This window comes from Mastacembelus armatus, chromosome 9, assembly GCF_900324485.2.
Source record: "Mastacembelus armatus chromosome 9, fMasArm1.2, whole genome shotgun sequence".
NCBI lineage: Eukaryota > Metazoa > Chordata > Actinopteri > Synbranchiformes > Mastacembelidae > Mastacembelus > Mastacembelus armatus.
In genome coordinates, this window is record NC_046641.1 from 9,496,686 (window position 1) to 9,522,722 (window position 26,037).

Here is a 26,037-nt window from a genome sequence, read left to right on the forward strand (position 1 = left end):
ACAGACCAAATCTGAATCTGTTTGGTGTTAACATGAAAGTTCTTGCTAAAGTAATCTTACACAAAAACATCACACCCCCTTACACTGTCATCCTCGATTTGAACAAATCTGCACACATCAATCCAACTTCATATCAATGTTTCCTTAATATCCAACTGGATGCCAGTTCGTGTTTAGGATTCAATCTGATTTGTCAACCCACTCTCCTACACAGAGAGACCTGCATCTTCATTTCTTTAAGTTTTGTCAACTGCGAGTTTGTCAACAAACTCAGCAAACATTCAATAAAGAAACACTGCATTAAATATCCTCAATGACCTGATTGGACTTGATCTAATAACTATCTCTCACGTCTGCTGCAACATAAGCTCTACAGACCATGGGCGTGTTGGCAGCAGTGTAACATAATGACTCAGCATTATAGGAGCCTGATATCTTGAAGAGCCACTTGTTTGAGCACCCTTGTTACAACTTGTATTCACTGGGAAAACTAGTCAGAACCTTTGAGAACAGCTCTTGCACCTGTACAAAAGTATATTAACTACTGTCTATGACCATCATATTTTCACACACTTTTTGACACATAACTATTAACATGTCCTGCTGGTTTTTGTTAACTACAAGGTTCATGCTTGTGTCCACATGACATTTTGTGTCATGAGAACTGTATATAGTAACCTAAAAACAACATCCTGACCAAGTGCTAGTCTGTAATTACAATAAATGAATTGATTTTATAATGGAAGTTGCAGTGAATTATAGCTATCAGTACCACCTGATGAAAGATCACACTGTACATAATGTAGCAGTGTGCATTGTTTTGACTGGATGACTAGAATAATGCATTGGTCACTTTACAGCAAATGTGTTCACATTGTTTATTTTATATATTTTGAGAACTGCAGGGATAATACAGGGTCTACTTGTAGTCTGATCTCCTTGTAAAACAATCAGCCAGAGAAGTGGGAGTATACCATAAAACCTTTATTACTGAATTGCAATGTGAGAACATTTATTTCACATTCATCTGTGCAAACATTTCACCAGACCATTTTCATATAAATAAAAGGGCATGTGCTCTCATTGACCATCCCCTCATAGCAGTGATATGGCAGCTTCTGAAAATGAAGCTGAACATAAATATATAACACGATATCCAACTTAATAGTCAGATAACCCCGAACAAGAATTTCAGCAGGGCTTTAAGACTGATACTCTAGACATCTAGACAAAAGAGCAGATGTGTGGTGGAGAATTTCCCAACAGTGACAGGACATGTATTGCACAAATGTAGCTATTAAAGGCTACTTGTCTCACACTTTAAATATGAGGCAGGACAATTTGGGAAAGACACACAAAAGAAATGACTATCCCAGCTAGGAGCTGCTGTGCATTCTCATTCTCAGCTCCATTAGAAAGTGCTCCTTCCATTAATTATAAGTCATATTGCATTTGAAGTTTCTGTAGAAATGGCAAGTGCTTATGCTATTTACCAACAATAAAAACAAAAAAGTGTGATCATGCACATAGAAAAGGCATAGATATTAGCAAATGCTCACACATAATGCAAACTAAAATTAGATGCCACTGTTGATATTTGTCCAACTTTGTCAAGTTCAAAGTATAGACTCCATATTTATTTGGGTATGGAAAAGTACCTTTGTGTTTGTCTTTTTTTTTTTTTTTAAGAAACAAATTAGAAGATTTCTGGAGACAGCTGCCAGATGTGGTAGCCAAAGAACAGAAGATTAAAAAAAGACATTTCAATACTAAACAAAATAACTTAAATTTTGGCTCAGGTAAGCCTGGAGGCATACATATCTTCCTCATTTGGTGAAATCAAGGCATCATCTATCAACAAAGCCCTGTTTTCAGGGTAGCAACCTTCAAAGACTCACTGAACAAGCATTTGGCGTCTGAGAGAAAAGGACTGAAGACTGGCTCAACTGTCCAAAGTTGATACTCTACATAATTTAAAGGTTGATAGGGAGTGTGGGTGAGCCGAGGCCCTTTTCCAACCATGGTACAGAGGAGGGGGTGCACCGCTGTGCGGTGCGCCTGTGGATGCGGCGGAGTCGCAGCAAGTACAGCATAATAGACAGCAACACAATGAAGAAACAAGCTAGGAATAAGTAGTGGTTGTTGACAAAAGAGAAGCTATGCCGCCAGTGGGAGTGTATTCCTTTCAGACTTTCCTGTTGGATGTCCCTGGAAGAGGCCACAACAACATTAGAGTCACAGTAACAAACACATAATGTGCACAGAAAGAAGTTAAGGAAGTTAGTTTTGATACTAAATCTGACAAGAATCCTGATTCTCTAGTTCTTCAAATGTTGCTTCTGTGTGGCTGTTTGAGCAAATATCATTAGGCTCAACCCTGGAAAACTAATCTTCAAGTAAGCTGGATAAGGACCAGGTCTTTTTTTTTTTTTTTTTGAAGATTAACATCACATGTAAACTTTATGAAGATATATTATTTTTTAAAAGCTGTCCATTAATAATTCACCAAGATCAGCTACGGGTTTTGCTGAATAATTACTTTTATTGTTTTTGTCATTTAGTTTCATTCCTTGTGTAGGTGGGTAGTTTCACAGTTGGGTTATGTTTGAGACCTTTGACATTGCTCAGCTTTAATTTGCCTCCTGCTGCCAAATACAGTAAAAAGGGGCTGACTGATGTTTTAATGCTATGCCTATAACAAGCCAATCTTAAGCACTCTACGCTCATGTTGAAAAATTATTGTGTGCTATTGGAAAAAAATAGCTCTGAAGTTTTCTCCACTTACAATGAAGAATGGATTTAACCAGATGGGAATTAAGATTATGACTTTCACTGCCTTGCATTGCTAAGCCTGATTAGTAAAGTGATAAAGAACAGAAAATCCATCGTACCTCAATGGCAGATAGCGTGTTCTGTAAAGAATAGCTCCAAGAGTCCACTGGACCTCCTTATCATAGACCAACAAGGCAGTCTTCAAATTTTTGTAATTGGTTGGGAAAGAGAAGCCAGAGTGCAGAACTTCAAACATCCATGCTGATTTGAAACACTGGTACCTGCAGATATAAACATAAACCACTGACAGACAATCTTGGCCAAACCAGCAGCCATCGTTTTTGGAAAGTAAGCTGAGCTGTGGAATAGAGATGGGAATTGATAAGAGTTTATTGATGCCAATACCATTATCAATCCTGCTTATTGGTTCAATTCTTTATCGATTCCCTTATTGATTCCTGATCAGTTTTCTGTGTTAAAGAAACACTAGTTCTACAGAGGTTTTTAGCATCAATGCAGCCGTTATCGCCGATTATTAACACAGTCAAAGATCTGCTAAACCTGTTGTGTGTGGCACTAATGTTAACACAGGACATTTAACATCAGTAAGGTATGTGCTGTTTGGCTGGGAAGCTGTGGCATCCATGCATTTGTTGCATCAACCAGAGCTGCATGGTTTGAGGTTCTGACGGATGAGCGACTGTCAGGAAAAACATGTCGGCATCAATAAGTTGAAATGATAAGCAATTACGATTACGAGTGATCAAAAAAAAAATTTGGAAGCAGTTCTAAATTCGAACTGGGTCTCAAATTCCATCCCTACTTTGGAAGCAAGGTTGGCAATCCCAAATGACTTACTTCAGTCTGTGGAGATCAGCATGGGAGGCATATAAGCCAGAGTCAAAGCGTTCCTTCAGAGTCTTCCATTGGGTGGCACAGTAACTCTGTAAAGGTAAAACTACATTAGGAAAGACTCCAGTCAAAAGAGAACAATTCATCACACACTTATATCTGTTGCTCCCTAATAATCATGCTATTAAAATTACAGTGTTAATACAGTACCACATCCTGAATACTGTTTGTTTTTATAAGGCTCGGTGGTATCAAAAGGCCTTTTTCAAATGAGCCGTGAAACCAATTAGGAAAGTCTTGGGGGTATCAACTAACCTTGGCAGCCTGAGCATATTTTGTTGCATTATAATCTCCACCCATGCGCAGGACATCCTCCGTGCAGTAGTAGAACTCAGAAAAGCCATAAAACTGACTATTGCTGAAGTCAATGGCTGGCTGGTAGATACCACTCAGGGAGGTTTGGGTCTCATTGGTGCGGTTGAGGAATGGCTGGAGAATCTGTCTACACTGGTCAAAGTCTCCCGTGCCTCGCAGGTACAGCTTCTGTGTGGATGGACCAATCTCATCTTGCAGGTCTGCTGGCAGACAAGGGTCTAGCAGGGGTGACTCTGCTGTCTCACCAATATGCTGACCCAAGAGCCTGAGAAGAAAAAAAAAAAAAAAAATCATTGATACAGTGTAAATACAGACAAAAGAATATGCTGACTGGTAGGAAACATTTACGAAAAAAAGTTAATCAAGCTATTAAATTTGGCTGTGAATCTCACTTGTTTCGAGTGGCAGTGTTTTTGATGAGGCTCTCTTCGTATCTTTGGCGTGCTGCATTTCCTCCAAAACCCAAGAAGGTTGATACATAAACACGATAAACATGGTCTGTGCGATGTGCATCACATCCCAAGTTGAACTCAGCCAATAGGTTTTTAGCAACCTCCTCCTAGAGAACAAACAAAAGTCAGCCTAACAATAAAAACATTATGTTTACAACGGATCACCTATCACCTGTTGAGTTTAATAGATCTTAAAATATTAAAGACCAAAAGTTCAAACTATTCAACAAGATGACAGTGAAAATTCTATGAAACATATGGTGTAAAAAAAACAAAACAAAAAACAAACAAACAAAAAAAACAATGAGAGCAGAGGATTGGATATACCAAAATCTGCTACTGTCCTTAGATCACTACAACACAAAAACTGTTGACATGGACAAATTCGACTGCATGTGACTTTCTCTACATAAATTACTCTGTGTCCTCCATCCTAAATCCTGCTATAGAGTCATGCAGCAGGCTTACAGTATGCCTTCAATAGTGATGAATGAAGAGCAGATCATCTCCACAGGACAAAAATGGTGAGTACAGGTTTAACCAGGGAATGACAGAGGTTGGAAGGAGGGAGAAGAACAAAGGGTGAGTGACAAAAACCAAAAATAGCACAAAAACAGAATTGGTTGTGGATAATAACCTGCTGTGGAGAAGCAAAGCTTACAGTTTTGGGCACTTCGTATGCAATCTGTGTGGAGACCCCGCCCATATCCAGGACGCCTGCAGTCCTTTTCCTCACCAGAGCCTCCTGCTGATCGCTGCCTGGGACATGTACCTCCACTACAGCTTCTCCTTCTTCTACAATTGACAGGAGAGGCCAGACAGTCAGGCACTGAGGTGCGTCATGCGTCAGAAACTACGTGCACCGTGTGTCTTCTTGGATTACTATAGATATAGCACATCGGTCGTTTTGTGAAAAAAGCAAAAATAAATTAAAAGTCCTTACTGTTGTGCACATGGTTAAACCTTCCAAGGACAAAGTTGATTCCAATCCATGCATAGACACCTAAAGCAATAAAATAAAAAATAAAAAAAAGTGTTAGCAAGCAAGCAATAGGTGTTGAGCAAAAACTGTTGCATTGTATTAAATTTTAGAACCGTATCATAATAGCGTAAAAGAGATTTCATTTGAGAACACTTATTTCCATTCCTGTATATTTATATTATTCCATTTATTTACCTTCCTGTTTTCCAGAAATCACTTCCACATGGGAATCGGAGAAGAGGAAGTTGAAATGGACTGGGATATCTGTGCGAAGATCTTCAAGAAGTGCTTCTTGTTGACTGAGATTAAACAAACACAGAAATCCCATCATCAACATCAGCTTTCATCTTTCCAGTTTAAGCCACTCAGCGCTGTTTACTTTTCTCGCAGCCATATTTACATTTTTAAGCTTCTTGTTATTGGACCGCACTGTACCTTTCAGGTAGGATTCTCATTCCGGCTGTGCACAGGATGTACAAAGGTGTTTCTTGGTGCTTATTTTTGGGGATATGTTGGGCTGCAAAGCTCAGCAGTGGATATATATAATCACTGGCTTTGTCAGGTGTTTTAGCCAATTCAGAGATACCTACAAGAAAAAAAAGAAACAAGAAGTATTGTTTATGGTGGAGAAGCAGCAGGTTAGCTAAACGGTTTGTCTAATATAATATTTGATTAGCTGAGTCTTAAAACAAACAGTTCTAGTTACTGAATAGCATTGTGCTTACTGAGAAGCCAAGCAGTGGGAATCTTACCGGGTTTGATCTTCATAACCACTGGCTTGCGGTTTTGATCTCGCATTTGCCGGATGTCCAGCAGTTCATGGGGATTACCATTGTGCCGTGGCCAACAGTACACAAATACCCTGGAGCCACTGCTGCCACAGTCCACCACTAAACCATAGTTCAGGTTGGGATTGCTTGTATCCGTGGCATCCACATCAGTCACCCTGGCCAAGTGCCTTTACAACAATAAACAACTGTTAATATTGACATAACATTGCCTGCGTCCATTACGGCCTAACGTAGATCACAGCTGTTACTTTACCTGTGGAAGTGATTTTCCTCTCTGATCCAGCTGGCGTGTCCCTTTCCAGTGACCAGCAGCAGGTAGAGTAGTCCTATGAGGCAGAGCAGCAGGCCGATGAGGAGCAGCTGTCTGAGGGAAGGTACCAGGAGCCGAGGAAGAACTTGTGGCGACAGGCTGAAATGCCATGAGGCAGGGAAAAGGCACGAAAAGCTGATCCTGTCAACAGATAAATGAAGGAAAAGCCTCAGCAAAGCGTGACCAACCCACATGTAAAAGGTCTGTGAATCAAAACACACCATCGTAATTGAAATTAAACCAACCTCCCCATAATGCAGATTGTCTTCAGATGGTTGGATTACTGAACAGAAATCACTCATCTGTCGGCTGTAGGGGGGAGCTTGGCTTATTCCACGACTCCATCCCGTTTCCCTCACTTGTCATGGCCTTTTGGGAGGAAGACACCCGCCGTTATTTATCATGTTATGTGGCTGACGTGAACACTTGAAGTTAGTTTATGAGGATTGTTTGATGAAGGCCTGACGTTAAACAAGTTAATGGTTTGTCGCTTCGCTACTGACGCCGTGATATGCAGTTTTAACGCGTTTACACAGAAATGCACCAAACAGGAGGAGAGACGAAGCGAAGCTACCGGAGCTAGCTAACACGCCATAAACCGACACATTTATGCAAATCGTCAGAGTCAACACCGTAAAGACATATGTCCGTACCTTTGAACTGGGTTAATACTTAGCTACTGGCGAAACACTGAAACTCCCCCATTTTGTAGAAGACCGAACAATCCTTTGCGGCTGGGTGCTAACTAACTAGCCGCTAGCTAATGTTACTATTAGGCGACTGTACGACACGTCTCCGGTGAGTGACGTGGTCGGTCCGTGCATGGTGTGTTTGATTTTAATGTCCACGTTGCCCGGAAAAAAGCTACGCAATAACGTTACATCAACCAACACCGTCCAACGCCCCCTCCTCGTGTTTTCTGCGTGGAAGGTCCCACCCATATGTACTTACACGCACATGTGTATATCGGAATGTGCGTATTGGACCGAACTGGTTGTAGCCAGGTTTATTGCTGGACGTGGAGAAGGAAAGCAGTTCACATAGATTCTTTAAACTTTTCTTTCATTCTGGTCCCAGTTCGGTGTTTCTGTTTTCGTCAAGTATGTTTGACTCTTGAGCCATTTCTCCGCTCACTGTTTATTCTTGGTTGAATTTTATTCACATTTTTTCCCCTGTTGGTTCTCATCGTTACCATTACATTTACTTCTTAAACTATATCTCAGTTTATCGTATATATTCTGTTATTTTAAGTGCATTAGTTTGTTTGCATCGATGAGAATACAGTGTAATGTATAATGTGATGCAGCTGGACAATGTACAAACTATTTCTTGTCTTCTTGTACATTCTGGATGATTAAATTGACTTTGGAAACCTTGCACAGGCTAGGAAATAAACATTTTGCTTCTACATGTCTACATGTGTATTTTTTAGATTTTATTCTATTCTTCTACTTATATTCTGTTTTTCTGATTTGATTTCATACTGATAGTGTACTTAGAGGACACAGAACACATCATGGTGGTTACATGTCTATTTAGTTCAGTGTTTACTTAGAAAAACACAAACAAGAGAGTCAACAGATTTAAAGCACAATTCAGATTATACAAAACAAATGCAATTCTTTTCTATAGAAATAAATGTCAGACATATCCCGTGAGTTCAAAAACAGCCTAAAAGACTCCTCACAAAGTGTTGTAATCATTGAAGCAGCGACTGACACTTTACAATAATAAGCATTTAAAACATTTATCCACCTTTAACAGTGTTAACCGTTTATTGAAAACTGGCCAGCCCTTCACTACACCCACACAACATGGACTTTACTGAAGGCTTGGTAATCCAACCACTCAAACTCAGTGATTTGCCAGCAGTAACTCACATCCACAAACTTGAGTCTCTTGCTTCGTTGCATTATGCTTTTCACTGTCATCATCCTCACATCTGTGCGCAACAGGTCAATGTGCTGTACCCGCCCAAGTGGCACGAGGGGTGAGTCTGCAGGACCTGGAAGCTCCAAGTCGACTACGTGCAATACCTCCTGTAAAACACAGTTGAGGGGGCATGGCAGGGAGACCAGGGAGAGCTTCTCTAATAAAGGAGAACCAGTCAGCAGATGCTTGAGCAACCTCTTCAGGGACATCCAGGACATGATGGGCTTCATTTGGCCATGCTCATAGGAGAAACTTAAGACACAGCACATGGGGGGGGGAGCAGAAAGAAGATCAAGAGGATTATTTTGCCAGGTAGTCAAGAAGATAGTTTTAACCTGCTTTGTTAATAAAATTATGTCAAAATTTGTCAAACACGTCTTTCCTCAAATGACTACAGAGTACAAATGCAGGAGGTTGTGCCTACTAGATTATTTGATTGAAATTTTGTAATTAATTTCACCACTACATACCAAGCGGCCTGAGAAATCCAACTGAAGCACATAGATGTTTGATTCCAGAAACCCCCATTTACATTTTACTGTTATGATTAAGATTTGTATTTGCTCCAGAAACCTCATCAAGTATTTTGCACACAAAATCTGTATTTGGAACAACTGTACATCCACTATGCTAGTATGACAATTTTTAATGTGGAACCTTACAACATGCTCAGTAGTTCCTAATATATCACCCAGTGTATCTCAACATCAGCCTTACTTGAGTATGAGAGAGCAGAGGTTAGGCAGTCTTGGAAGATCCCGATAATCCTGCTGATCCTCCTCATCTTCCTCTTCCTGTGGTGTGGTGGGAGGCTCAGCAGAGATAAACAGATCTCTGAGTCTGAAGCAGGCCTTGATGACCTCCAGTAGGGGAGTGTGAGGGCTGGTTTTCACCCCCTCCAGGGTGAGAGAGACCAGGGAGGAGCCTGCCACTTGCAAGGCAGGAAGGAGACTCAGCACAGGGCCTGGGAAATGTATTGAGAGTGTCTGCAACTGTCCTGACCAGATTTTAAGACCTGCCACTAACATAGGTGCCTGGCATCTTCCTCTAGTCTCAACATGATCAGTGCTCACAGAGACAGAGTGTATATCTGGACATAAATGGCCTAAACTGTCCAAAGAGTCAAAAGTTAAGCCTTTAACATCCTTTAGGCATAGGATCAAGTGTTCATCACCTGCTTGTGACAAAAGTCCTCTCTTTTTCGCCTCTGCTTGGTTCTGAAAGCTAATTGGCCCTTCATCTCTACTTACATCTTCCTCGTTATTGCTACCATATTCCTCCCACAATGTCCTCTCCTCCTCATCTTCATCCTCGTTTTCCCTACTTCCTACTGCTTCTTTCTTCTGCCTCCATCCATCCATGCCCTGCCTGTGCCTCCTATCCTTCCACACATCCTCTAGTCTGGGAAATCCTTCTCTCTCAGTGAACTCATTTGTCTGGCTAAACTCTCTGTGCTCGATGAGATAGCAAGCCTGTGCAAGCCCCTCCATGGCCACTGTCTTTAGGCAGGGCAGGGAGAGAAGGAGGTAGGCTGCTGCTGCCACAGGGTCTCCTTCTTGTTCCCCAAACCCAATATCCAGAGCCAAAAGACTGTTGAGGGGGAGAGGGGACAGGGGTGTGGAAAAGGAAGAGGAAACAGACGACTGAGTTGTAGAGTTGTAGTGAAAAGTGGATTTGGAAGGACTGCCAGAGGATGAGCAGAAAGCCCCACCTCCAAGAGGAAGCAGTGCAGCAGGGGAAAGGAAATGACAGCGGGATACATCTAGATGGCGGAGGAAACGGCAGCGACAGGCTATCGTCCTGATTACACATCTATCACAAGGCACACCAGCAAGGGAGAGTGAGCGTAGGGTGGGTATACAGTGGATAGTTTCAGACAGGACCTTTGAAGGCAGCTGCTGGGCTCCAGATAGATCCAGACTCCACAGACCCTGGGGCAAAAAGGAGGAAATAAAAACATAAGTCCCTAATAGTTCTGGACTCATGTGATTCAAATCACAAAATGACAAGCGGCACATTTTCTCTCTTCAAACTAAAATTGTTGTTCCAGGATCAGTGCGGCTACTACCTGCATTCCCAGTTAAGCAGCAGTAAAAGTCAATGAGTATGGCAGAGGAGGTTTATATTTGACCTGGCAACGTGAGGCAATGTGAGCACACAGGGCTGAGGTGACCAGACCAGGACACATTTCCAGAGACAGACCCCGGAGCTGAGGGACCAGCAGGAGGTGCAGTGCTGCCCGGGACAACTGCTTTCTATTGCACAGCAGCCACGTAAGCTCCTCGACCAGCTCACTCGCTGCACGGAGAATAAAAAAGTAGAAAAAGATACACATGGGGAACTATAGCTATAGATCTTTTTTAAGCGGTCACACACTCATTCAGTCATTTCATATTTGGACAGAAGTTATAAAACACACATATGGAAAAAATTTAAGAAAAACATTTTGAGCCCGTTATTCAGCCTCTAATAATCTCTGCACAAGTAAAAATTGCACAGTTCCTGTTATAGGCAGATTAAACATGGTCTTTGACTTATGGTGCATTATCCTTATGTATGATCACGCTTGGTAACAGCCAGGTGACTTTCCCTATAGGGTATATTCTGTAATTGTCTGATGAATAAGTCCTCACAAACTCACGTAGCAAGTTGAAAGGCCCCATTATGTGGCTAAAAAAATATTTATCCAAGTAGTTGTCGGTATAGTCTTTCGCCCACACTTCCTTCATATTGTCAGCAATACTCAGCAGACACAGTCTTGTCAATGAAAGAACAGTGCCATCGTCATCTGTCTCCCCGCAGCTCCCCATCCACTTCATATTCCTCATCCTCCTCCGCCTGGGCTGAGGCTTTGCCCCACTATATTCACCTGAAGCCCGAAACAGAGGCATTGTTGTACAGCAGTAGCTGGTTTCACTGCTGAAGTGGATGCCAGATCTGTGTGACAGGGAGAACAATGATGAGATCCCATTACAGAAAGAAAAGATTTTTTCTGGTCCTTAAAACTCTCTTTCTAAAAAATAAAGAAACACATAACTTTCTAGTTGAACTGGTCACACCCAGGAGTTAAATGCAACCAGTGATGAAGGGTCAAAAGGAGAGATTTCTTTGTTTCAAAGGGTCTAAAAAGATTGAGAATATCTGGTAATACATTATACATTATAATACATACATTATACATTAATGTATATATACATTATCTTTTTATGTAATGTATATGCTGTTAGTAAGGTTCTTATTAGCACAGTGAAGACATTATGTACACATTTTACCACTTGTACAGAAAGAAGTGATTATAAATGAGTTCACTTCTCTCTTCTGCTCAGATCAATGCTCAAATATAAACATTTAGCTAGTATTTAATTTTTACCACCTTAATTGTTTTGTAATGTCCACCCATCCATTATCTCTACCCACTTATTCCTAACCAGGGTCACAGGGATCTGCTGGAGCCTATCCCAGCTCTCTTTGGGTGAAAGGCAGGGGTACACCCTGGACAGGTCACCAGTCCATCACAGGGCCACATAGAGACAAACAACCTCACACACTCACACTCACTCCTATGGGCAATTTAGAGTCACCAATCAACCTGACATACATGTTTTTGGACTGTGGGAGGAAACCAGAGTACCTGGAGGAAACCACACAAGCACAGGGAGAACATGCAAACTCCACACAGAAAGGTCCCTGATGGGTTTCAAGCCATGAACCTTCTTGCTGTGAGGCAACAGTGCTGACCACCAAGGCACCATGCTGCCCCCTTTTTTTGTGATGTTATTAAATTCAAGAGGCTCCACTATGAGACACTAGAATTTGTTATTATCTTCAATAAGATACACTGTTCAAAGCTGATTATTATGGTAACACTTTAGAATAAGTGTAATATCACATACACATAAATCATATACCAAGTAACGTTTCTTTAATACATGTCTCACAATGATTTAAGAGGGTCATGCAGCAGCATACAAATGTATCTGATATAAAGTTTAGCTAAAGAAAAAGCTTCATATTTCAATGAGAACAGGTTTTGTTGTGCTTGCAGAGATGCTGATCAGATGCATTGATCTGAAATGAACCTTTGTGTAACTGGAATGCAGCTAATTTGGTGGCACATCAATAAATGTATGAATTCAACGTGAATTAAAATTCCTTATCTGATGATCTATTAAGTGTGAACCAATCACAGAAAACCATAGTGACTTGATCATCTGTTAACAGTGATTACCAGGACTTCATGATAGGCCTACACTCTGCAATGAATGTATGCGATCATCGTGAATCAATTTAATATGATCCTCCTTACTGACTATATTATTAATACCGACATCTTTAACTCAGAGAAAGTGGGGAGGGCCTAGGATATCTAAACATTTCTATTGTACTGACACATACCTGCCAGATTTAATGGTGTGGAAAGTTTTTTTAGTTGCCTCCTTAAAAAGAAAGACCGCAGGGCTGATTAGGAAAAATATGTAGCCGTCAACCTTTGGTCTAACTTATTATCAACAACACTTCCTGGTTGTAGGTTTCTCGGACATGAAGGGTAAGATCGGGTATGACTTGTGTTTTGTCAGCCCAGAGTTTAGTCTCTCAGGGACACCTTCGACTCAGGCTGCGCTCATACGAATTAACCAAAGGGCAGCCCTGACCCGCAAAATCTGGTCCCAATCTGGAGCCAACCACATATCACGTATCCGTAACCACTGGAGATTTGCATAGCGATCATTAGTCCTCACACCCTGAGGACTAATGTTTTCCTGTAAGACCATATTTTGGGCCAAGTGAATATTCAAGTTTGCAGCTATGTTCAAGGCCAGCAGGAAGTTTAAAACGCTTCTTTTATACACAATAGGTTGTTGTTTAGGTTCCACAGTGTTAAACTTTACATATAGACAAAATAATGTTTTTAAAAGAAAAAAAACATTTTAAAATTAGGGGATGCTTAAACTAAATTAAAAGTAGGCCTATTTATCAGTTACATTTACTGCTGACAGCTTTGGTTTTTATGTCTTCAAAACAAAAACAAAAATGGTATTTCATTCTACCTCATTAAGAATGGTCCAGTTCAGGTATAGGGAAACACAGATAGACAAACAGGAAGGAGATACAGTATGGTGTGTGCACTGCTCCTTTCAGAAGGCTGAGCTCCAACACCCTACATCCATCAGAGCACAGCCTCAGTGCCTCTGCCTGACTGAGGCTGTGTGGTGGCCTATCCATGCAGTGACTGTTTCATGGTGACTGAGACCACATGCAGAGGCAGCCTACTGCACAATAGGACCACAGTAAGATAACACAGGTCAGCCTCTTCTATGGATCATAGGGAAGCAAAAGAATTTCCCACCATAATCATTAATGGACTCAGCTTTTACCATTATACAGTACAGCAGGAAATTTGTTTTATTTAATTTGGTAACCCATCTTATTGTAAGTACAGTATTTTTCTCTTGTGGCTGTGACAGTTAGCATGGTCTCCTCAGTGCACATGAAGTCTGTTTGAAGTGGAGCAGAGGCCTTGCTGTCAGTGGGACATGACAATAGCCATCTTCACGTCTCTTTTCTGCCATCTCACCTTTCTGATCTGTCCAGCCCAGATGGCAAAGAACATCTAATAAAAGAACAGTAATCTGGGTTTTCAGTCAGCTGGATTGATCAGTGGGCATTTAGTTACCTGTTAATGTCATCCTGGGTTATGGTCATTGATTAGTGGCTGCTGGGTTTATAAGTGCACACATGCAAAGAAAAACAAAAAATAAAAAAACAGATTTGGTAGTGTCGTTTATTTCACCCTCATGATATGACATGAGGTTTTAACATAAGGTTTTAACATAAAAAAATGTGTTGTAGACTGATGCAGACTCATTACAATAATCTAAATTAGTCTAAAATAATTTCTGGTTTATCAATGCACATTCAGCAGTCAGTTTAATTTCCCTTTATTTCCTAAAAATTAAATACAGTTTGCAATGGTAATGCACTACCAGTTGAACACTCGGACACATTTTCCCATTAAATTTATTGTGTCCAAACTTTTAACTGGTAGTTATTTGTTTTAGGTTGTTACATGACCTACATAATGTGAGACACACATGTTTAAATAATAATATCAAGGCACAGGTATGCTAGATATGTTTTCAGCTACCAGCCTAAGACCAAAATGATCCTCCTTTGCCAAGTTCACTCCACAAATGACTCACAATAGCCAAAACTAATAGCAGTTATGCCACATGGGCTATATAATAGTAAAATCATTAGAACTGACTTTTGAGGTAAATCAGAAAAACGGTATTGCCAGATAATAGATGTCATATTTCAGTTTCAGATTCATTTTTCACTGTTTCAATCAGAACAGTACTTTAACTGGATTAGTAATGGTTTTGTGTATTTTTGCATCACAATCACTTTTTCATCACAATCAGCGCCACAAACTGAAGCTGTCTGTACAGATTATAATGTAATATAAGCATGTGCTCTGCACATATGTAATATGTAAACACTGGATGCATTTAAATGGAGTGTGCAGTACAAAACTGATTGTATTTTTGTAAGTTTTAAGTAAGATGTTTATGTAAATAAAATAAAAAAGAGTGAATGAATTTGTTTCACTACACAAAACAATGAGTAACTAGCTAAATATATATAATGACTAGCAGTGATGCAATGTTCATAGTACTTGTTTAAAAGCCCAGTAACAGTTCAGTTACATTAAAAACAGACAGAATTCAGTCTTAGCTGACCACAGTCTTGCATGACTCTCACTGAACACCCTAAATAGCATACCACATATCATCTGGATTTAAAAGTAAAGCATGTGTGCTCATAATAAATTTCCACCTTATTTCACTATAATTGTGCAGTGCTTGCTACATATAATTCAGATATATAATGTATTTTTGGCTGCGAGCAAGGTAAAGGCATCCAGAAGACCAAACTGTTTACTCTGCAGCTGGCTCCATGAATGGTACAACCTTCCTTCCTGCCACAAACACCTCCACTATGTTACGATCATCACCTGTAACAAAGAAAAACATAAAGACCAACATACACATAGTGGTGCGTGGCACTCTGAAAAGTCTGAAAGGTTTAGACAATGACACGAACACTGACCCAAATTCAAGAACTTTTCCAACTGAATCTGAAATAAAATAAAAATAAATTAGTGTTCAATGATGTTAGAGGTTTTGCTCCTGTGTAAATGTGTTTGTGTTTGCCAGCCTTTGTATAATGCCCCACTACCGACCTTTGGTTTGTCACACAGAATCAGATCTATGGGTCCCCCTGGAGGAGCTACATTCACCCTCAGTGCATCAAAGTCTTTGCCCACTTCAAAGTTCCCTGTTTGGTCATCCAAGAAGAGGGCTAGAGAACAAACACAATCAAAACAATAGTTGTGTTATGTGCTCTGCTGTAAAACTGTCATACTTAAAAAAATATATCTGTCCCACAGCAACTGCTGAACTGAAGCAGGAATTTCTGCTGCAATGCTCCAATACACAGTGACCTAAAGACTTTTCATGGGGAATATGAGTAACAGAAGGTCTGGACACTTTAACTTCTAAGTGCTAGCTGTGTTTCTGGATGACACGTGTGTTTGTGTCTTACCTTGGCTGCCTCCCAGTGTGGCAAGTCTGAACACCTCGTCAAAGGTGAGTGCTTGGTGTTTGGGGTTTTGGATGGTTAAGACTTTGGATGTGTCCAGAGTTCTCCTCACAGCATCCAGCATAGAGGCCGAATAACCCCCTGCCACATCTGGTGCAGCACCACAAACACAAAGAGCAAAGTGTTAATTCAGTACGAGCGCAAGAACTGTAAGAATTAAAATTTTAAAATAAGCAAAGTGCATTTATGTTTTTTCCTGCTTCGTTTTTATTTTACATATTAGCTTTTATTTTATATAATTTTATCTCCTTTATCTCTGTTTGTTTCCTGTGATGTCTGGTCTTGACCTTAAGGTCAGAAATATCTATTATATTAATAATATCTATAATATTATCAAAACCGGACAAATGCAAATATAGGAGTCAACTGGTGTTACCTGCCTAGTGCCAACCCTCTCAGCTGACTGCACTCACTAAACATTTGACTACTATAAACTAAATGTAATATAACTTGCCCTACTCATTACTCATGGGGCATGGACTTTCTAGTACAAACCCATTATCACCTATCTAATTTTCCTGATCCTTCATAGTGTAACATATTTTGTCAAAAGTGGTCTGGTAATACTTGAAACAGTGGACATAATTGCTTTGTTCTGACCTGTTCCCAGTCCCAACTTCACTTTATGTTTCAAAACATTGCGCACATTTAACAATCCACTGCACAACCTGGGTAGATGGAGAGAGACAGATGGCAATTAAACACTTAAGAAATTGTAGAAAGAAAAAACTATTATATATTACTTTCCTGTGATTCAGGACTATTATTCTCAGTTCAAGTGATGCAGATCTTTGCAATGGACACTAACCATGATATACTGCAATGCCTTTATGTAGTGCTATTTTATTACAAACTCTGTTATGCAAATTTTCATGGGACTTCATGGGTTGAGGGCATCTTGTCACATAAAATCTTTAGAAACTCTCAGGGACTTACGAAATATTGGAATTAGGACAGTGAGACAAAGAGGCTCCAGTTTCGCTAAACAGAGTCAACTCTTCATCAGTGAGGTGGCAGCCATGGGCCATGACGGTCTGTGAATCATCCCCATCAACAAACAACATCATGTTTAGAAGTTATATCTGTGTTCATTCTTTTGTACAAAAAATGTCTGTGTGTTGCAGATAGGAATATGTCTGTGCACTTACCTTGTCAGTGAGCAGGTTGTATTTGTGATAGACGTCTGTGTAAGACTTTGATTCAGGGAAAAGCTCCTTTACAAGCTTGACTTCATCAACATTTTCACTGATATGACTCTAGAAATAACCACACACATCTTACTTTAAGAGCATCTAAGGTGTCACCTTGGACAAGCATTTAGGTCATGCCTTAGGTGTGGCACTGTAGTTTTTGCAAATTTTTGCATTCTGCAAACAGGTCACAGGGCAGAAAACTCACAGGTGAAAAACATCTTACTGGCGCAGTCTCCTGGTGTAGTCTGACTGGTTGCCACAGTGAGCTTACCTGAATGTGCAGATTGTTTTTCCTAGCGATTGCTCCCAATTGCCCTAGTAAGTCTCCTGTGCAGGATGGAGCAAAGCGGGGAGTCACCACTGGCTTCACTAGAGGATACTGGTCAGAAAAAAAAAAAAAAAAAACTCTTGAAAAAAAAAAAAAGGAGAAAAAACAATGCTGACTTACAATTTCCATCCTTGATTTGCTCTGTTTATTGCATTATAGAGTCGTACCTTCTTGTTCAGGAGCTCTGCAATGAACCTTTCAATGAACAAAACAATGATTGTAATTCATTTGGAGCAGGTGGATGGTTTTAGTAACAAATATTGGTTATGGGGCAAATATTACTGCAGAATTAGGTGTACATATTTAAATGTCAAGGCACGCTAATAAAATAATTTAAGCTTTTGTTCCAGCTCATCATAACCTCTCCCTCATTGGCACTCTTTCATATCTTGGAATAATCCTTTCTAATTACCTTTCTAATTAATTAGATAAAATAAATAAAGATTAACTTTGAGGACTGTATCCTAAGAGTGGATTTGAATTCTTACCTGAAGGTGTGGCCCCATGACAGTTATGCTCACATGTTCCTGACTCAGAGAGACAACATATTGCCTTATCATATAGTGCTTTTAAGCCCCGCTATAGCGCCTGAATTTCCCTGTGAGGTTGTCAGTGGAGTCCTATCTAATCAACTCCAATGTAATTTTATTGTTGATTTCACTTGTACAGACTGTAGACCTACAGCCCACACATGAATAAAGTCTGTCCAACACTTTACATCTGCTTTACATTGTATCAGACAGTTAATACACACCGACAGGTTTCCTTCTGACACTCCTGCGTAGTCTCTTTGTAATCAGACTTGTTCCTATCCATACACACCTTTCCCACAAAGGCACGCTGCCCAAAGTCATCTGCAAGATAAATATGGATTACAAGGATGTGAATAGATTTGTCATTTTCAAAGTAAATTGCACATATTTAGTCATTTTGATGAGAAGAAGGCATACTTAATTATCTTCCCAGTCTATAATCATTTTTTTTGGTTCTGTCTTGGCTCAGTATACCAACCAATTCAAAGATTGTGCTTCGTATGTGCTTTGCTGTTTTGGATTCTTTTATTAGACTTCTATGTCGATGCAGGATCCGGCCCTCTTTCGCTCTGCCTCTGCACATTGACTGTGTAATAACAGTGCACACAGCACAAGCAGATAGCACTCCCATGAATTTTAGCAGGAACTAAGTTGTCAATTAATGTGTAGTTATCTGAATAAACACATTCATTTCAAGGTCCTGTATTTATGGACGGTTGTTTTCAAATATTCTTGCTGATTAAACCTCTGTTCTGGTTGAGAACAGAGAATGATGGAAATGGAAATGAAACACTAAGCTGTAAAAGATTTAATTATGATATAATGAGAGAAAAGAGCTCGGTGGATGTGGATGTGTACTGTAAGTGTAATAGCATCAGCTTGATATAGAGTCATTATTAATTCCATCATTACTGAGCGTTATTGGAGCATAATCTTATCAAATTCATAATCAAATTTGCACCTCATTCAACTAAACTAACTAACTGGCCTAGTGATCGACTTTTTAAGAGTGGGGCTTTGGGAGGAGGCAGAACAGGACTGCTGGAGAACACAAGTGCAGTTACGGTCAATGGAACATGTTAATCAGTAGTTATTTTGTTGGTGCATTGTTAACAGCACAGATACGTCATATTCAACTTTTTTTAAAACCTCATGGTACCAGTGCTATGTGGTTGAGAGAGGAGGGAACAGTCTGATATTAGTACTCGTAAAACTTGTTCTTCCTCTGTGTTTCATGATTCATTAGAAATGTATTTATCCCTTATGTCTGGATCTGTTTGACTAAGTGTTTGTCTATTTGAGACAGAGTGTTAATCACAAACAAAATAGAACAGAAGAACAAATTGTACCTAAATATGTATATGTGCATGCAAATAAGGTTTATGTTGAATAACTACGGTTGTCTACAAAATAAAACAACTGCTCAGGAGAGGACAAAGGTGAGGGTTCAGTGACCCAGATTACACAAAATGACTAGGTAAAACGGACAGTCAGTGTCCTGTGCTGTACAATTGTATCATTACACTTTGTGAGGATCAGGCTAAGTGTTATACCTTGGAAATAAGGACATTTTTGGAAGGTGAGGACATTTTGGTCTGTTTCCATATCTAAATATACAGACACTTGTCTAAGTCAGCTTTTGAAGTCCATTGCCTAAGTACATGTGTTGAACCAGAGAAATCTTCCAAGTGTGGAGTATCAGAATGATACTTCTACACCTATAGCACAGCTTTTTGGTCTTACTGATGTTTAGGTTTATGCGCGTTCTTCAAAAAACCGGGACTATGTTGTTTACTGGCTGATAGGATTCTAACAGCACTCAGGTGTCACACTCAGGTGTGCTTCTCATGCAGCATTCTCTTGATGCTGCATGAGATGGAATTTGATAAATGCTGCAAATACAATTTAATTACATCCACAAAATTTGACCATATTGCACCAATTTCAGATTTGCTTCACTGGCTCCCCTGCTCCTCAATACCTATCTGAGGGCCTTAAACTTTATAGTCCGTCTCTGCTAACAGAATACAGGGCTCCTGTCAGTCTTCCAAAAAAGGTCTTCCACCTGCAGGTCTTTTTCATATAATACCCCCTTCCTCATCCCAGGTCTTCATGGTGTAGAGGTGGCCATGTGGCTCAGCTCTGTTTAGTGACACCAGGAAGGTGGTCGATGTCCTCTCGGATTATATTCATCATACGCAAACCATAATTTTGTCATGTAGTTTGTCCACAGTGTAAATGTTATATTGCACTACTCTGCACCATCCTGGGAAAAGGGTCCATCCTCAGTTGTACTATGTGAGGTTTCTTCCTTGTTGATGTGTTTGAGGGGTACATTTTTATCTGTTTAGTTTTAGGATAGAAGATGTCACATGCTCTACAGATTATAAAGCTAATTTGTGATTTGTGAGTTTGGGATATATAGTAAATAAAAAAAGAAAAAGAAAATAAAAAGAATTGACTGACTGGGGTTAGCAAATGTAGCCCATTATTTCAGTGTGTGTTTTCATGAAGATAAACTAACCAAGTAACCAAGTTGACAAAAGGCTGCAGCCCACTTCCTCTTTTTTACCTAAAGTGTGTGTGTGTGTGCGTGTGCGTGTTCCGTATTACATAACATGACACCAAGATGATAAGAACAGGGTATAAAGGTGAGCTGAATAAGTGACTACCAGATGACACCAACATGCTCAGTCTGTCTTTACTAGTGAATATAAATACAATGTCAGAATGGAAATTAAATTGTCTCACAACCTGTGATGCTTTAGTTTCTAACCTCTCAGTCCACAAACCACATTACAGGTATGGTAGAAATCACTGGAGAGGGCCATCAATTACAAATAATGATCAAGGTCAAAATGTGTGTGTCTTCGATGCTGCCTTCAGGTGATGATTTGTTAACATGCCATTTCCATTAATTTTAATACAGGCTGTGGGAAAGTCTATTCTTCTTTGAGGGTTTAACGTGTGTAGACGCTTTCGTACCAAACAGTTCTGGGAACTATCCCACTGAGGGAAACGTAACGGTCCTGCTTTGAGTTCACATTCACACCCCCAGTACGAATGTTAGAGTAATGTAAGCTGGCTGATGGTTGCCATAGAGACATCATTTCGGTGTGACATTCAACACTAGTGTAACTTTTCAAATTTCCATCAAGATGTCTCTGCAAGGTTTTTTATGTTACTAAAATTAATTTTTCCAAATGCTTCTTGCCAATGCTACTTTGGCTTAAGTTGGTGTCGACATAAACACACATCACTCATGATTCCTATTATGCTGAAAAGTATCTGTTCCAAAGTAGGAGCTAAAAAGGTCCCCCATGACATCTATGAACAGTAAGTGTGAATGTGTGTGTCGGGTATCTTACTTGCAATCTTGCCCAGTAGGAGGGAGGCATCCGTATGGATGGTAGCAAAGTAGCATGCAGTGGTTGTTCCATTTTTCAGGGTCCGTTTCTGTAAAACATTGGGATCATATTTCATAATTAAACCCACATTAAAACATTTTATACATACTGAATATTTTCTATCCATGCTATGCTGAATTGTTGAACTGTTGTGTTACATCCAGGCTATGTCCAGCTGAGAGAGGAACTCCAGTAATTTTCCACTTCTTTTATTGGACCGAAGGCAGATTGTAATGCTACTGATGATTTCATACACATTTCTAACTTGTTATGCTTGAAAGGTGCCACAGGGCTCAGTTTTATCTCATGGTGTTTCTTTAATTCACAAGACACAGCTCATGACTGGTGCAACTGTACTGACTTTGATGGTTATCTAGTTTAGGATGCAAATCAACTCACCACTACTTCAGTGTAGACCCTGTGGGCAAACTTCAAGTCTTTGAAGCGGGACTCTACAGGAAAAGTGTAGGTATTGAGCCACTGCAGTAAAGGCAGGTCCATGGCTGTACCAGTGTAGCTGTACTGGGGTGCATGAATGTGGGTGTCCACCATTCCTGGCATGAAGAATTCACTGCAGCGCAGCAAGGCATGAAAATCATTTACATTTTTTTTTTTTTTTTTTTTTGGACTATGCAATAAATGTGCTTTATATGAACAGGGAAGCTCATTTATCATTTATATTCTAGTACTGTGACAAATATAATATTCCTGGTGCCAAAACACAGACACCTGTTTAAATCTGCCAAGCAAAAACTGTTACTGACGTTATCTCATATCAAGCCCTATAAAACATTATTGCACAGTTCAACAGGTCCAGTAATGTTACATTTTATACTTACTGTTGTTTTAGTTGAGTGACATTGGATGAACTAAATCTGAAAGTCTGAGATAGTTTGTCTTGCTCCGAACCTTTTCCAATGAAAGCAATCTGATGGCAGAATTTAAAACATCTTAAAGTTACGGCTATAAAAATGACTACAAAAGAAACCATTACAGTGCATTCAGGAAGTATTCAGACCCAATTAATTTTTAAACATTTTATGTTGCAGCCTTTTCTCATCAATCTACTCTCAGTGCCACATAATGACAAAGTGAAAACTGAATTTTAGAAATGCCTGTATATTTATTTTAAAAAACTGAAATATCACATCTACATAAGTTTTCAGACCCTTTGCAACAACAGGTGAAAACAGGTGCCTCCCATTTCTCTTGATCTCAGCTGAGATGTTTCTACGCCTTGATTGGAGTCCACCTGTGCTAAATTAAATTGATTGGACATGGTTCAGAAAGACACACACCTCTCTATAGAAGGCCTCACAGCTGGCAGTGCATATCAGAGCAGAAACCAAACCATGAGCTCAAATGAGCTGCCTGCAGAGCTCAGAGTTGTTGATAAGCTCACAGCTTGGGAAGACTATAAAAAAAAGTTCCGCTGCAATTAAGGTTCCCAGGAGCTCAGTGGCCTCCGTAATACTCAAATGGAAGAGGTTTGGCACAACCAGGACTTTTCCAAGAGCTGGTTGCTCGACCAAACTGAGCAACCATGGGACAAGGGCCTTAGTAAGAGAGGTGACCAAGAACTGGATGGTCACTGACTGAGATCCAGAGATCCTGTGTGGAAATGGGACAAGGTTTCAGAAGGACAACCATCACTGCAGCCTCCACTGATCTGGTCTTTATGGCAGTGACTAGATGAAGCCTCTCCTCAGTGCAAAACACATGAAAGCTGCTGGGAGTTTGCAAAAAAGCACCTGAAGGACTCTCAGACTGTGAGGACCAAGATTCTCTGGTCTGATGAAACCAAGATTGACCTGTTTGGTCTCAGTTCTAAATGTTATGTCTGGAGGAAACCAGGCACCTCTCATCAGCTGCCCAACACCATCCCAACAGTGAAATGCACTAAATGCATTTTGTCTAAGTCCCGATTTTCCTCTGGGATTGTGTGTTTATTTATGAGAAAGCCCTGAAAGCAAACCACCATATTAGCTGATAATTATCATTCAGCTTATCTTAAAAACAGACAACAACAGCTTCTACAGTAAGGCAAATATATATATAATAACACCTGTAACTGTGTACGTGACAACCTTTTTGATCACAGGTCTCTGATGTTACCAATGCTCAGATTATCTGCTACATCTGCCTCAGTAATAATCAGCCTATGATTTCCACAATGCTTACTTTCATGCAGAGCACAGGGGTTTTAACAATGTTGTATGAAATGTATTCCCACTTGGAGTATTTGAACAGGCTACTTCAGACTGCAATTAAGATTATTTTAACCCGAGAGTTCAATGGGCCAAATTATGAAGGTTCCTCAGCAACTGCTTACTGTAAGATACAATGAAGGTATTATGTAACAGTTTTTCGTTTGGAAATGCAGACGTTTTCTTTTCATATTAGGCTAAGCCTTTTTATGCAAGGCTTTGGATAGCATGTATCCATGTATCAAAACACATTTTTTAAATAGTTCTAAAACAGATTAAATCTTTTTTTTTTTTTTTTTTTACATATTTTAGAGGCTGGCAAACCTTTCCCACTGTGTCAACTCCAAGAAGTGCATCTTCGATGATCTCCAGCGTTGTGTCTTGGGTCGAGTGCATAAATGTTCCCCTGTAGACGTGCGCAATTTTGGCTCTGGGTCTGTTAAGGCTGGCCATTCCTTCACCAGATCCGTTCAAGTCGAAGTCTGCGCAGCGTAAGCGCACCAGAGTTTTGTCCTCGATGAGCTCTGAACACTGTGACGCACAGCACGCACGACTCCACCTGATTGCAAAACGAATCAACAGCCAATGAGAAGTTAAAGTGCGTTTCTAAGTTTGTTCAGTCGTCAAGATATAGTATATTCACCAGTCAGAGTCGACAGGAGTGAGTCAACTACAGAAAGAGTTTCCAGGACTGGGTTTGTTTTAGAGCAGGTGGTTACAGTTTGACGGTTATCAATCAGACGTAGCACATGGTGCTTTGACGTTTTAATAGATATAATAATTTATCATGGCGACAAAACAGCCTAAGTCAAACGTTGTGAAAGTTAAAATGGAATAAAATCACATCACACACGGAATCACATCGTTTCTACCAGTAATCTTCGGCCAATAGCTCATCATCCTCATAAGTAATATATGGTGACTATGTCTAACTGGTGGTTGAACGCCAGAGGTGTGTCTGACTGACTGAAGATATGTATTAGGTAGATATGTATTAGGTACTTACACTATTCGTATTTCTATAGGTTTTGAAATCCTCTATAGGCCTCTGGTTATAGATTGAGGTATCTATACCTAATATATCATGCATCAGGTATCTCAAGGAATCTATACATAGATACTTCTTTATATTTTCCACATCATTAGCCTGTTATAAGCAATAGCAACTTAATACTCACTCATTATGTAATGTGCCATCTAACATGTTAAATATGAGTTGGTGTCTCATGACAACCTGTGCCAAACAAGGGCAAACTGTAGTGACAAGGAGGAAGAGGTGATCACCAACCTTTGTCTGTAATTTCTCTTTCTTATAATGTCTTTCTTCACTAATTCATGCTCATGGCAACCAAGTTCACACGCTCTGTAGCGAAGTCTACAGTGCATTCAGAAAGTATTCAGACCCCCCTTCACTTTTTTCAATTTTGTTATGTTGCAGCCTGATACAATTGTTTTTTTATTTTATTTTAATTTTTTTCCCCCATTAATCTAAACTCAGTACCACGTAATGACAAAGTGAAATAATGTTGTTTGGTGACTCTAAATTGCCCATAGGAGTGAGTGTGAGTGTGTGAGGTTGTTTGTCTCTATGTGGCCCTGTGATGGACTGGTGACCTGTCCAGGGTGTACCCCTGCCTTTCACCCAAAGAGAGCTGGGATAGGCTCCAGCTGATCCCTGTGACCCTGGTTAGGAAAAAGTGGGTATAGATGATGGATGAATAGTTGAAGCACCTTTGGCAGCAATTACATCCTCAAGTCCTTTTGGGTATGACGCAACAAGCTTTGCACATCTGGACTGGAGGATTTTCTGCCATTCTTCTTTGCAAATCCACTTAAGCTCAGTCAGGTTGGATGGGGACTGTCAGTGGACAGCCAGTTTCAGGTCTCTCCAGAGATGTTTGACAGGGTTCAAATCAGGGCTCTGGCTGGGCCACTCTAGGACATTCAGTTGTCCCTAAGCCTGCTGTGTTGTCTTGGCTGTGTGCTCAGGGTCCTGGTCACTGTTGGGATGGTGTTGGGCAGCTGATGAGAGGTGCCTGGTTTCCTCCAGACATAACATTTAGAACTGAGACCAAACAGGTCAATCTTGGTTTCATCAGACCAGAGAATCTTGGTCCTCACAGTCTGAGAGTCCTTCAGGTGCTTTTTTGCAAACTCCCAGCAGCTTTCATGTGTTTTGCACTGAGGAGAGGCTTCATCTAGTCACTGCCATAAAGACCAGATCAGTGGAGGCTGCAGTGA

At 40.2% G+C, this 26,037-nt stretch overlaps 3 protein-coding genes across 5 annotated transcripts; all 3 read right to left on the minus strand.

Moving 5' to 3' along the window:
- Nucleotides 1-969: 969 nt before the first annotated feature.
- On the minus strand, nt 970-7,389 carry entpd4 (ectonucleoside triphosphate diphosphohydrolase 4). 2 transcript variants are annotated; one of them, XM_026322077.2, is made up of 13 exons: nt 7,188-7,389; nt 6,780-6,903; nt 6,478-6,675; nt 6,186-6,391; nt 5,869-6,019; nt 5,629-5,732; nt 5,395-5,454; nt 5,113-5,246; nt 4,392-4,558; nt 3,940-4,264; nt 3,631-3,716; nt 2,892-3,053; nt 970-2,208 (listed from the first exon to the last, which is right to left on the minus strand). In XM_026322077.2, exons 2-13 carry the CDS (start codon nt 6,785-6,787, stop codon nt 1,974-1,976), a joined length of 1,836 nt encoding a protein of 611 aa, XP_026177862.1. In that variant the 5' UTR covers nt 6,788-6,903; nt 7,188-7,389; the 3' UTR covers nt 970-1,973. The 2 variants fall into 2 exon arrangements, with proteins under 2 accessions (XP_026177862.1, XP_026177861.1); XM_026322076.2 differs by having other exon boundaries at nt 5,089-5,246.
- Nucleotides 7,390-8,064: 675 nt separating this feature from the next.
- Nucleotides 8,065-13,016, minus strand: LOC113139437 (uncharacterized). 2 transcript variants are annotated; one of them, XM_026322646.1, is made up of 6 exons: nt 12,862-13,016; nt 11,503-11,588; nt 11,108-11,403; nt 10,598-10,764; nt 9,184-10,397; nt 8,065-8,718 (listed from the first exon to the last, which is right to left on the minus strand). In XM_026322646.1, the coding sequence occupies exons 3-6, from the start codon at nt 11,355-11,357 to the stop codon at nt 8,334-8,336; spliced, it is 2,016 nt and encodes a 671-aa protein (XP_026178431.1). In that variant the 5' UTR covers nt 11,358-11,403; nt 11,503-11,588; nt 12,862-13,016; the 3' UTR covers nt 8,065-8,333. The 2 variants fall into 2 exon arrangements, with proteins under 2 accessions (XP_026178431.1, XP_026178430.1); XM_026322645.1 differs by lacking the exon at nt 11,503-11,588.
- Nucleotides 13,017-14,230: 1,214 nt separating this feature from the next.
- gda (guanine deaminase) lies at nt 14,231-24,353 on the minus strand. Its single transcript, XM_026322430.2, has 14 exons — nt 24,121-24,353; nt 22,429-22,517; nt 21,989-22,160; nt 21,551-21,638; nt 18,404-18,503; nt 17,817-17,844; nt 17,593-17,700; nt 17,277-17,384; nt 17,065-17,162; nt 16,729-16,796; nt 16,072-16,218; nt 15,710-15,828; nt 15,577-15,604; nt 14,231-15,481 (listed from the first exon to the last, which is right to left on the minus strand). The coding sequence occupies exons 1-14, from the start codon at nt 24,247-24,249 to the stop codon at nt 15,405-15,407; spliced, it is 1,359 nt and encodes a 452-aa protein (XP_026178215.1). The 5' UTR covers nt 24,250-24,353; the 3' UTR covers nt 14,231-15,404.
- Between the last annotated feature and the right edge of the window lie 1,684 nt (nt 24,354-26,037).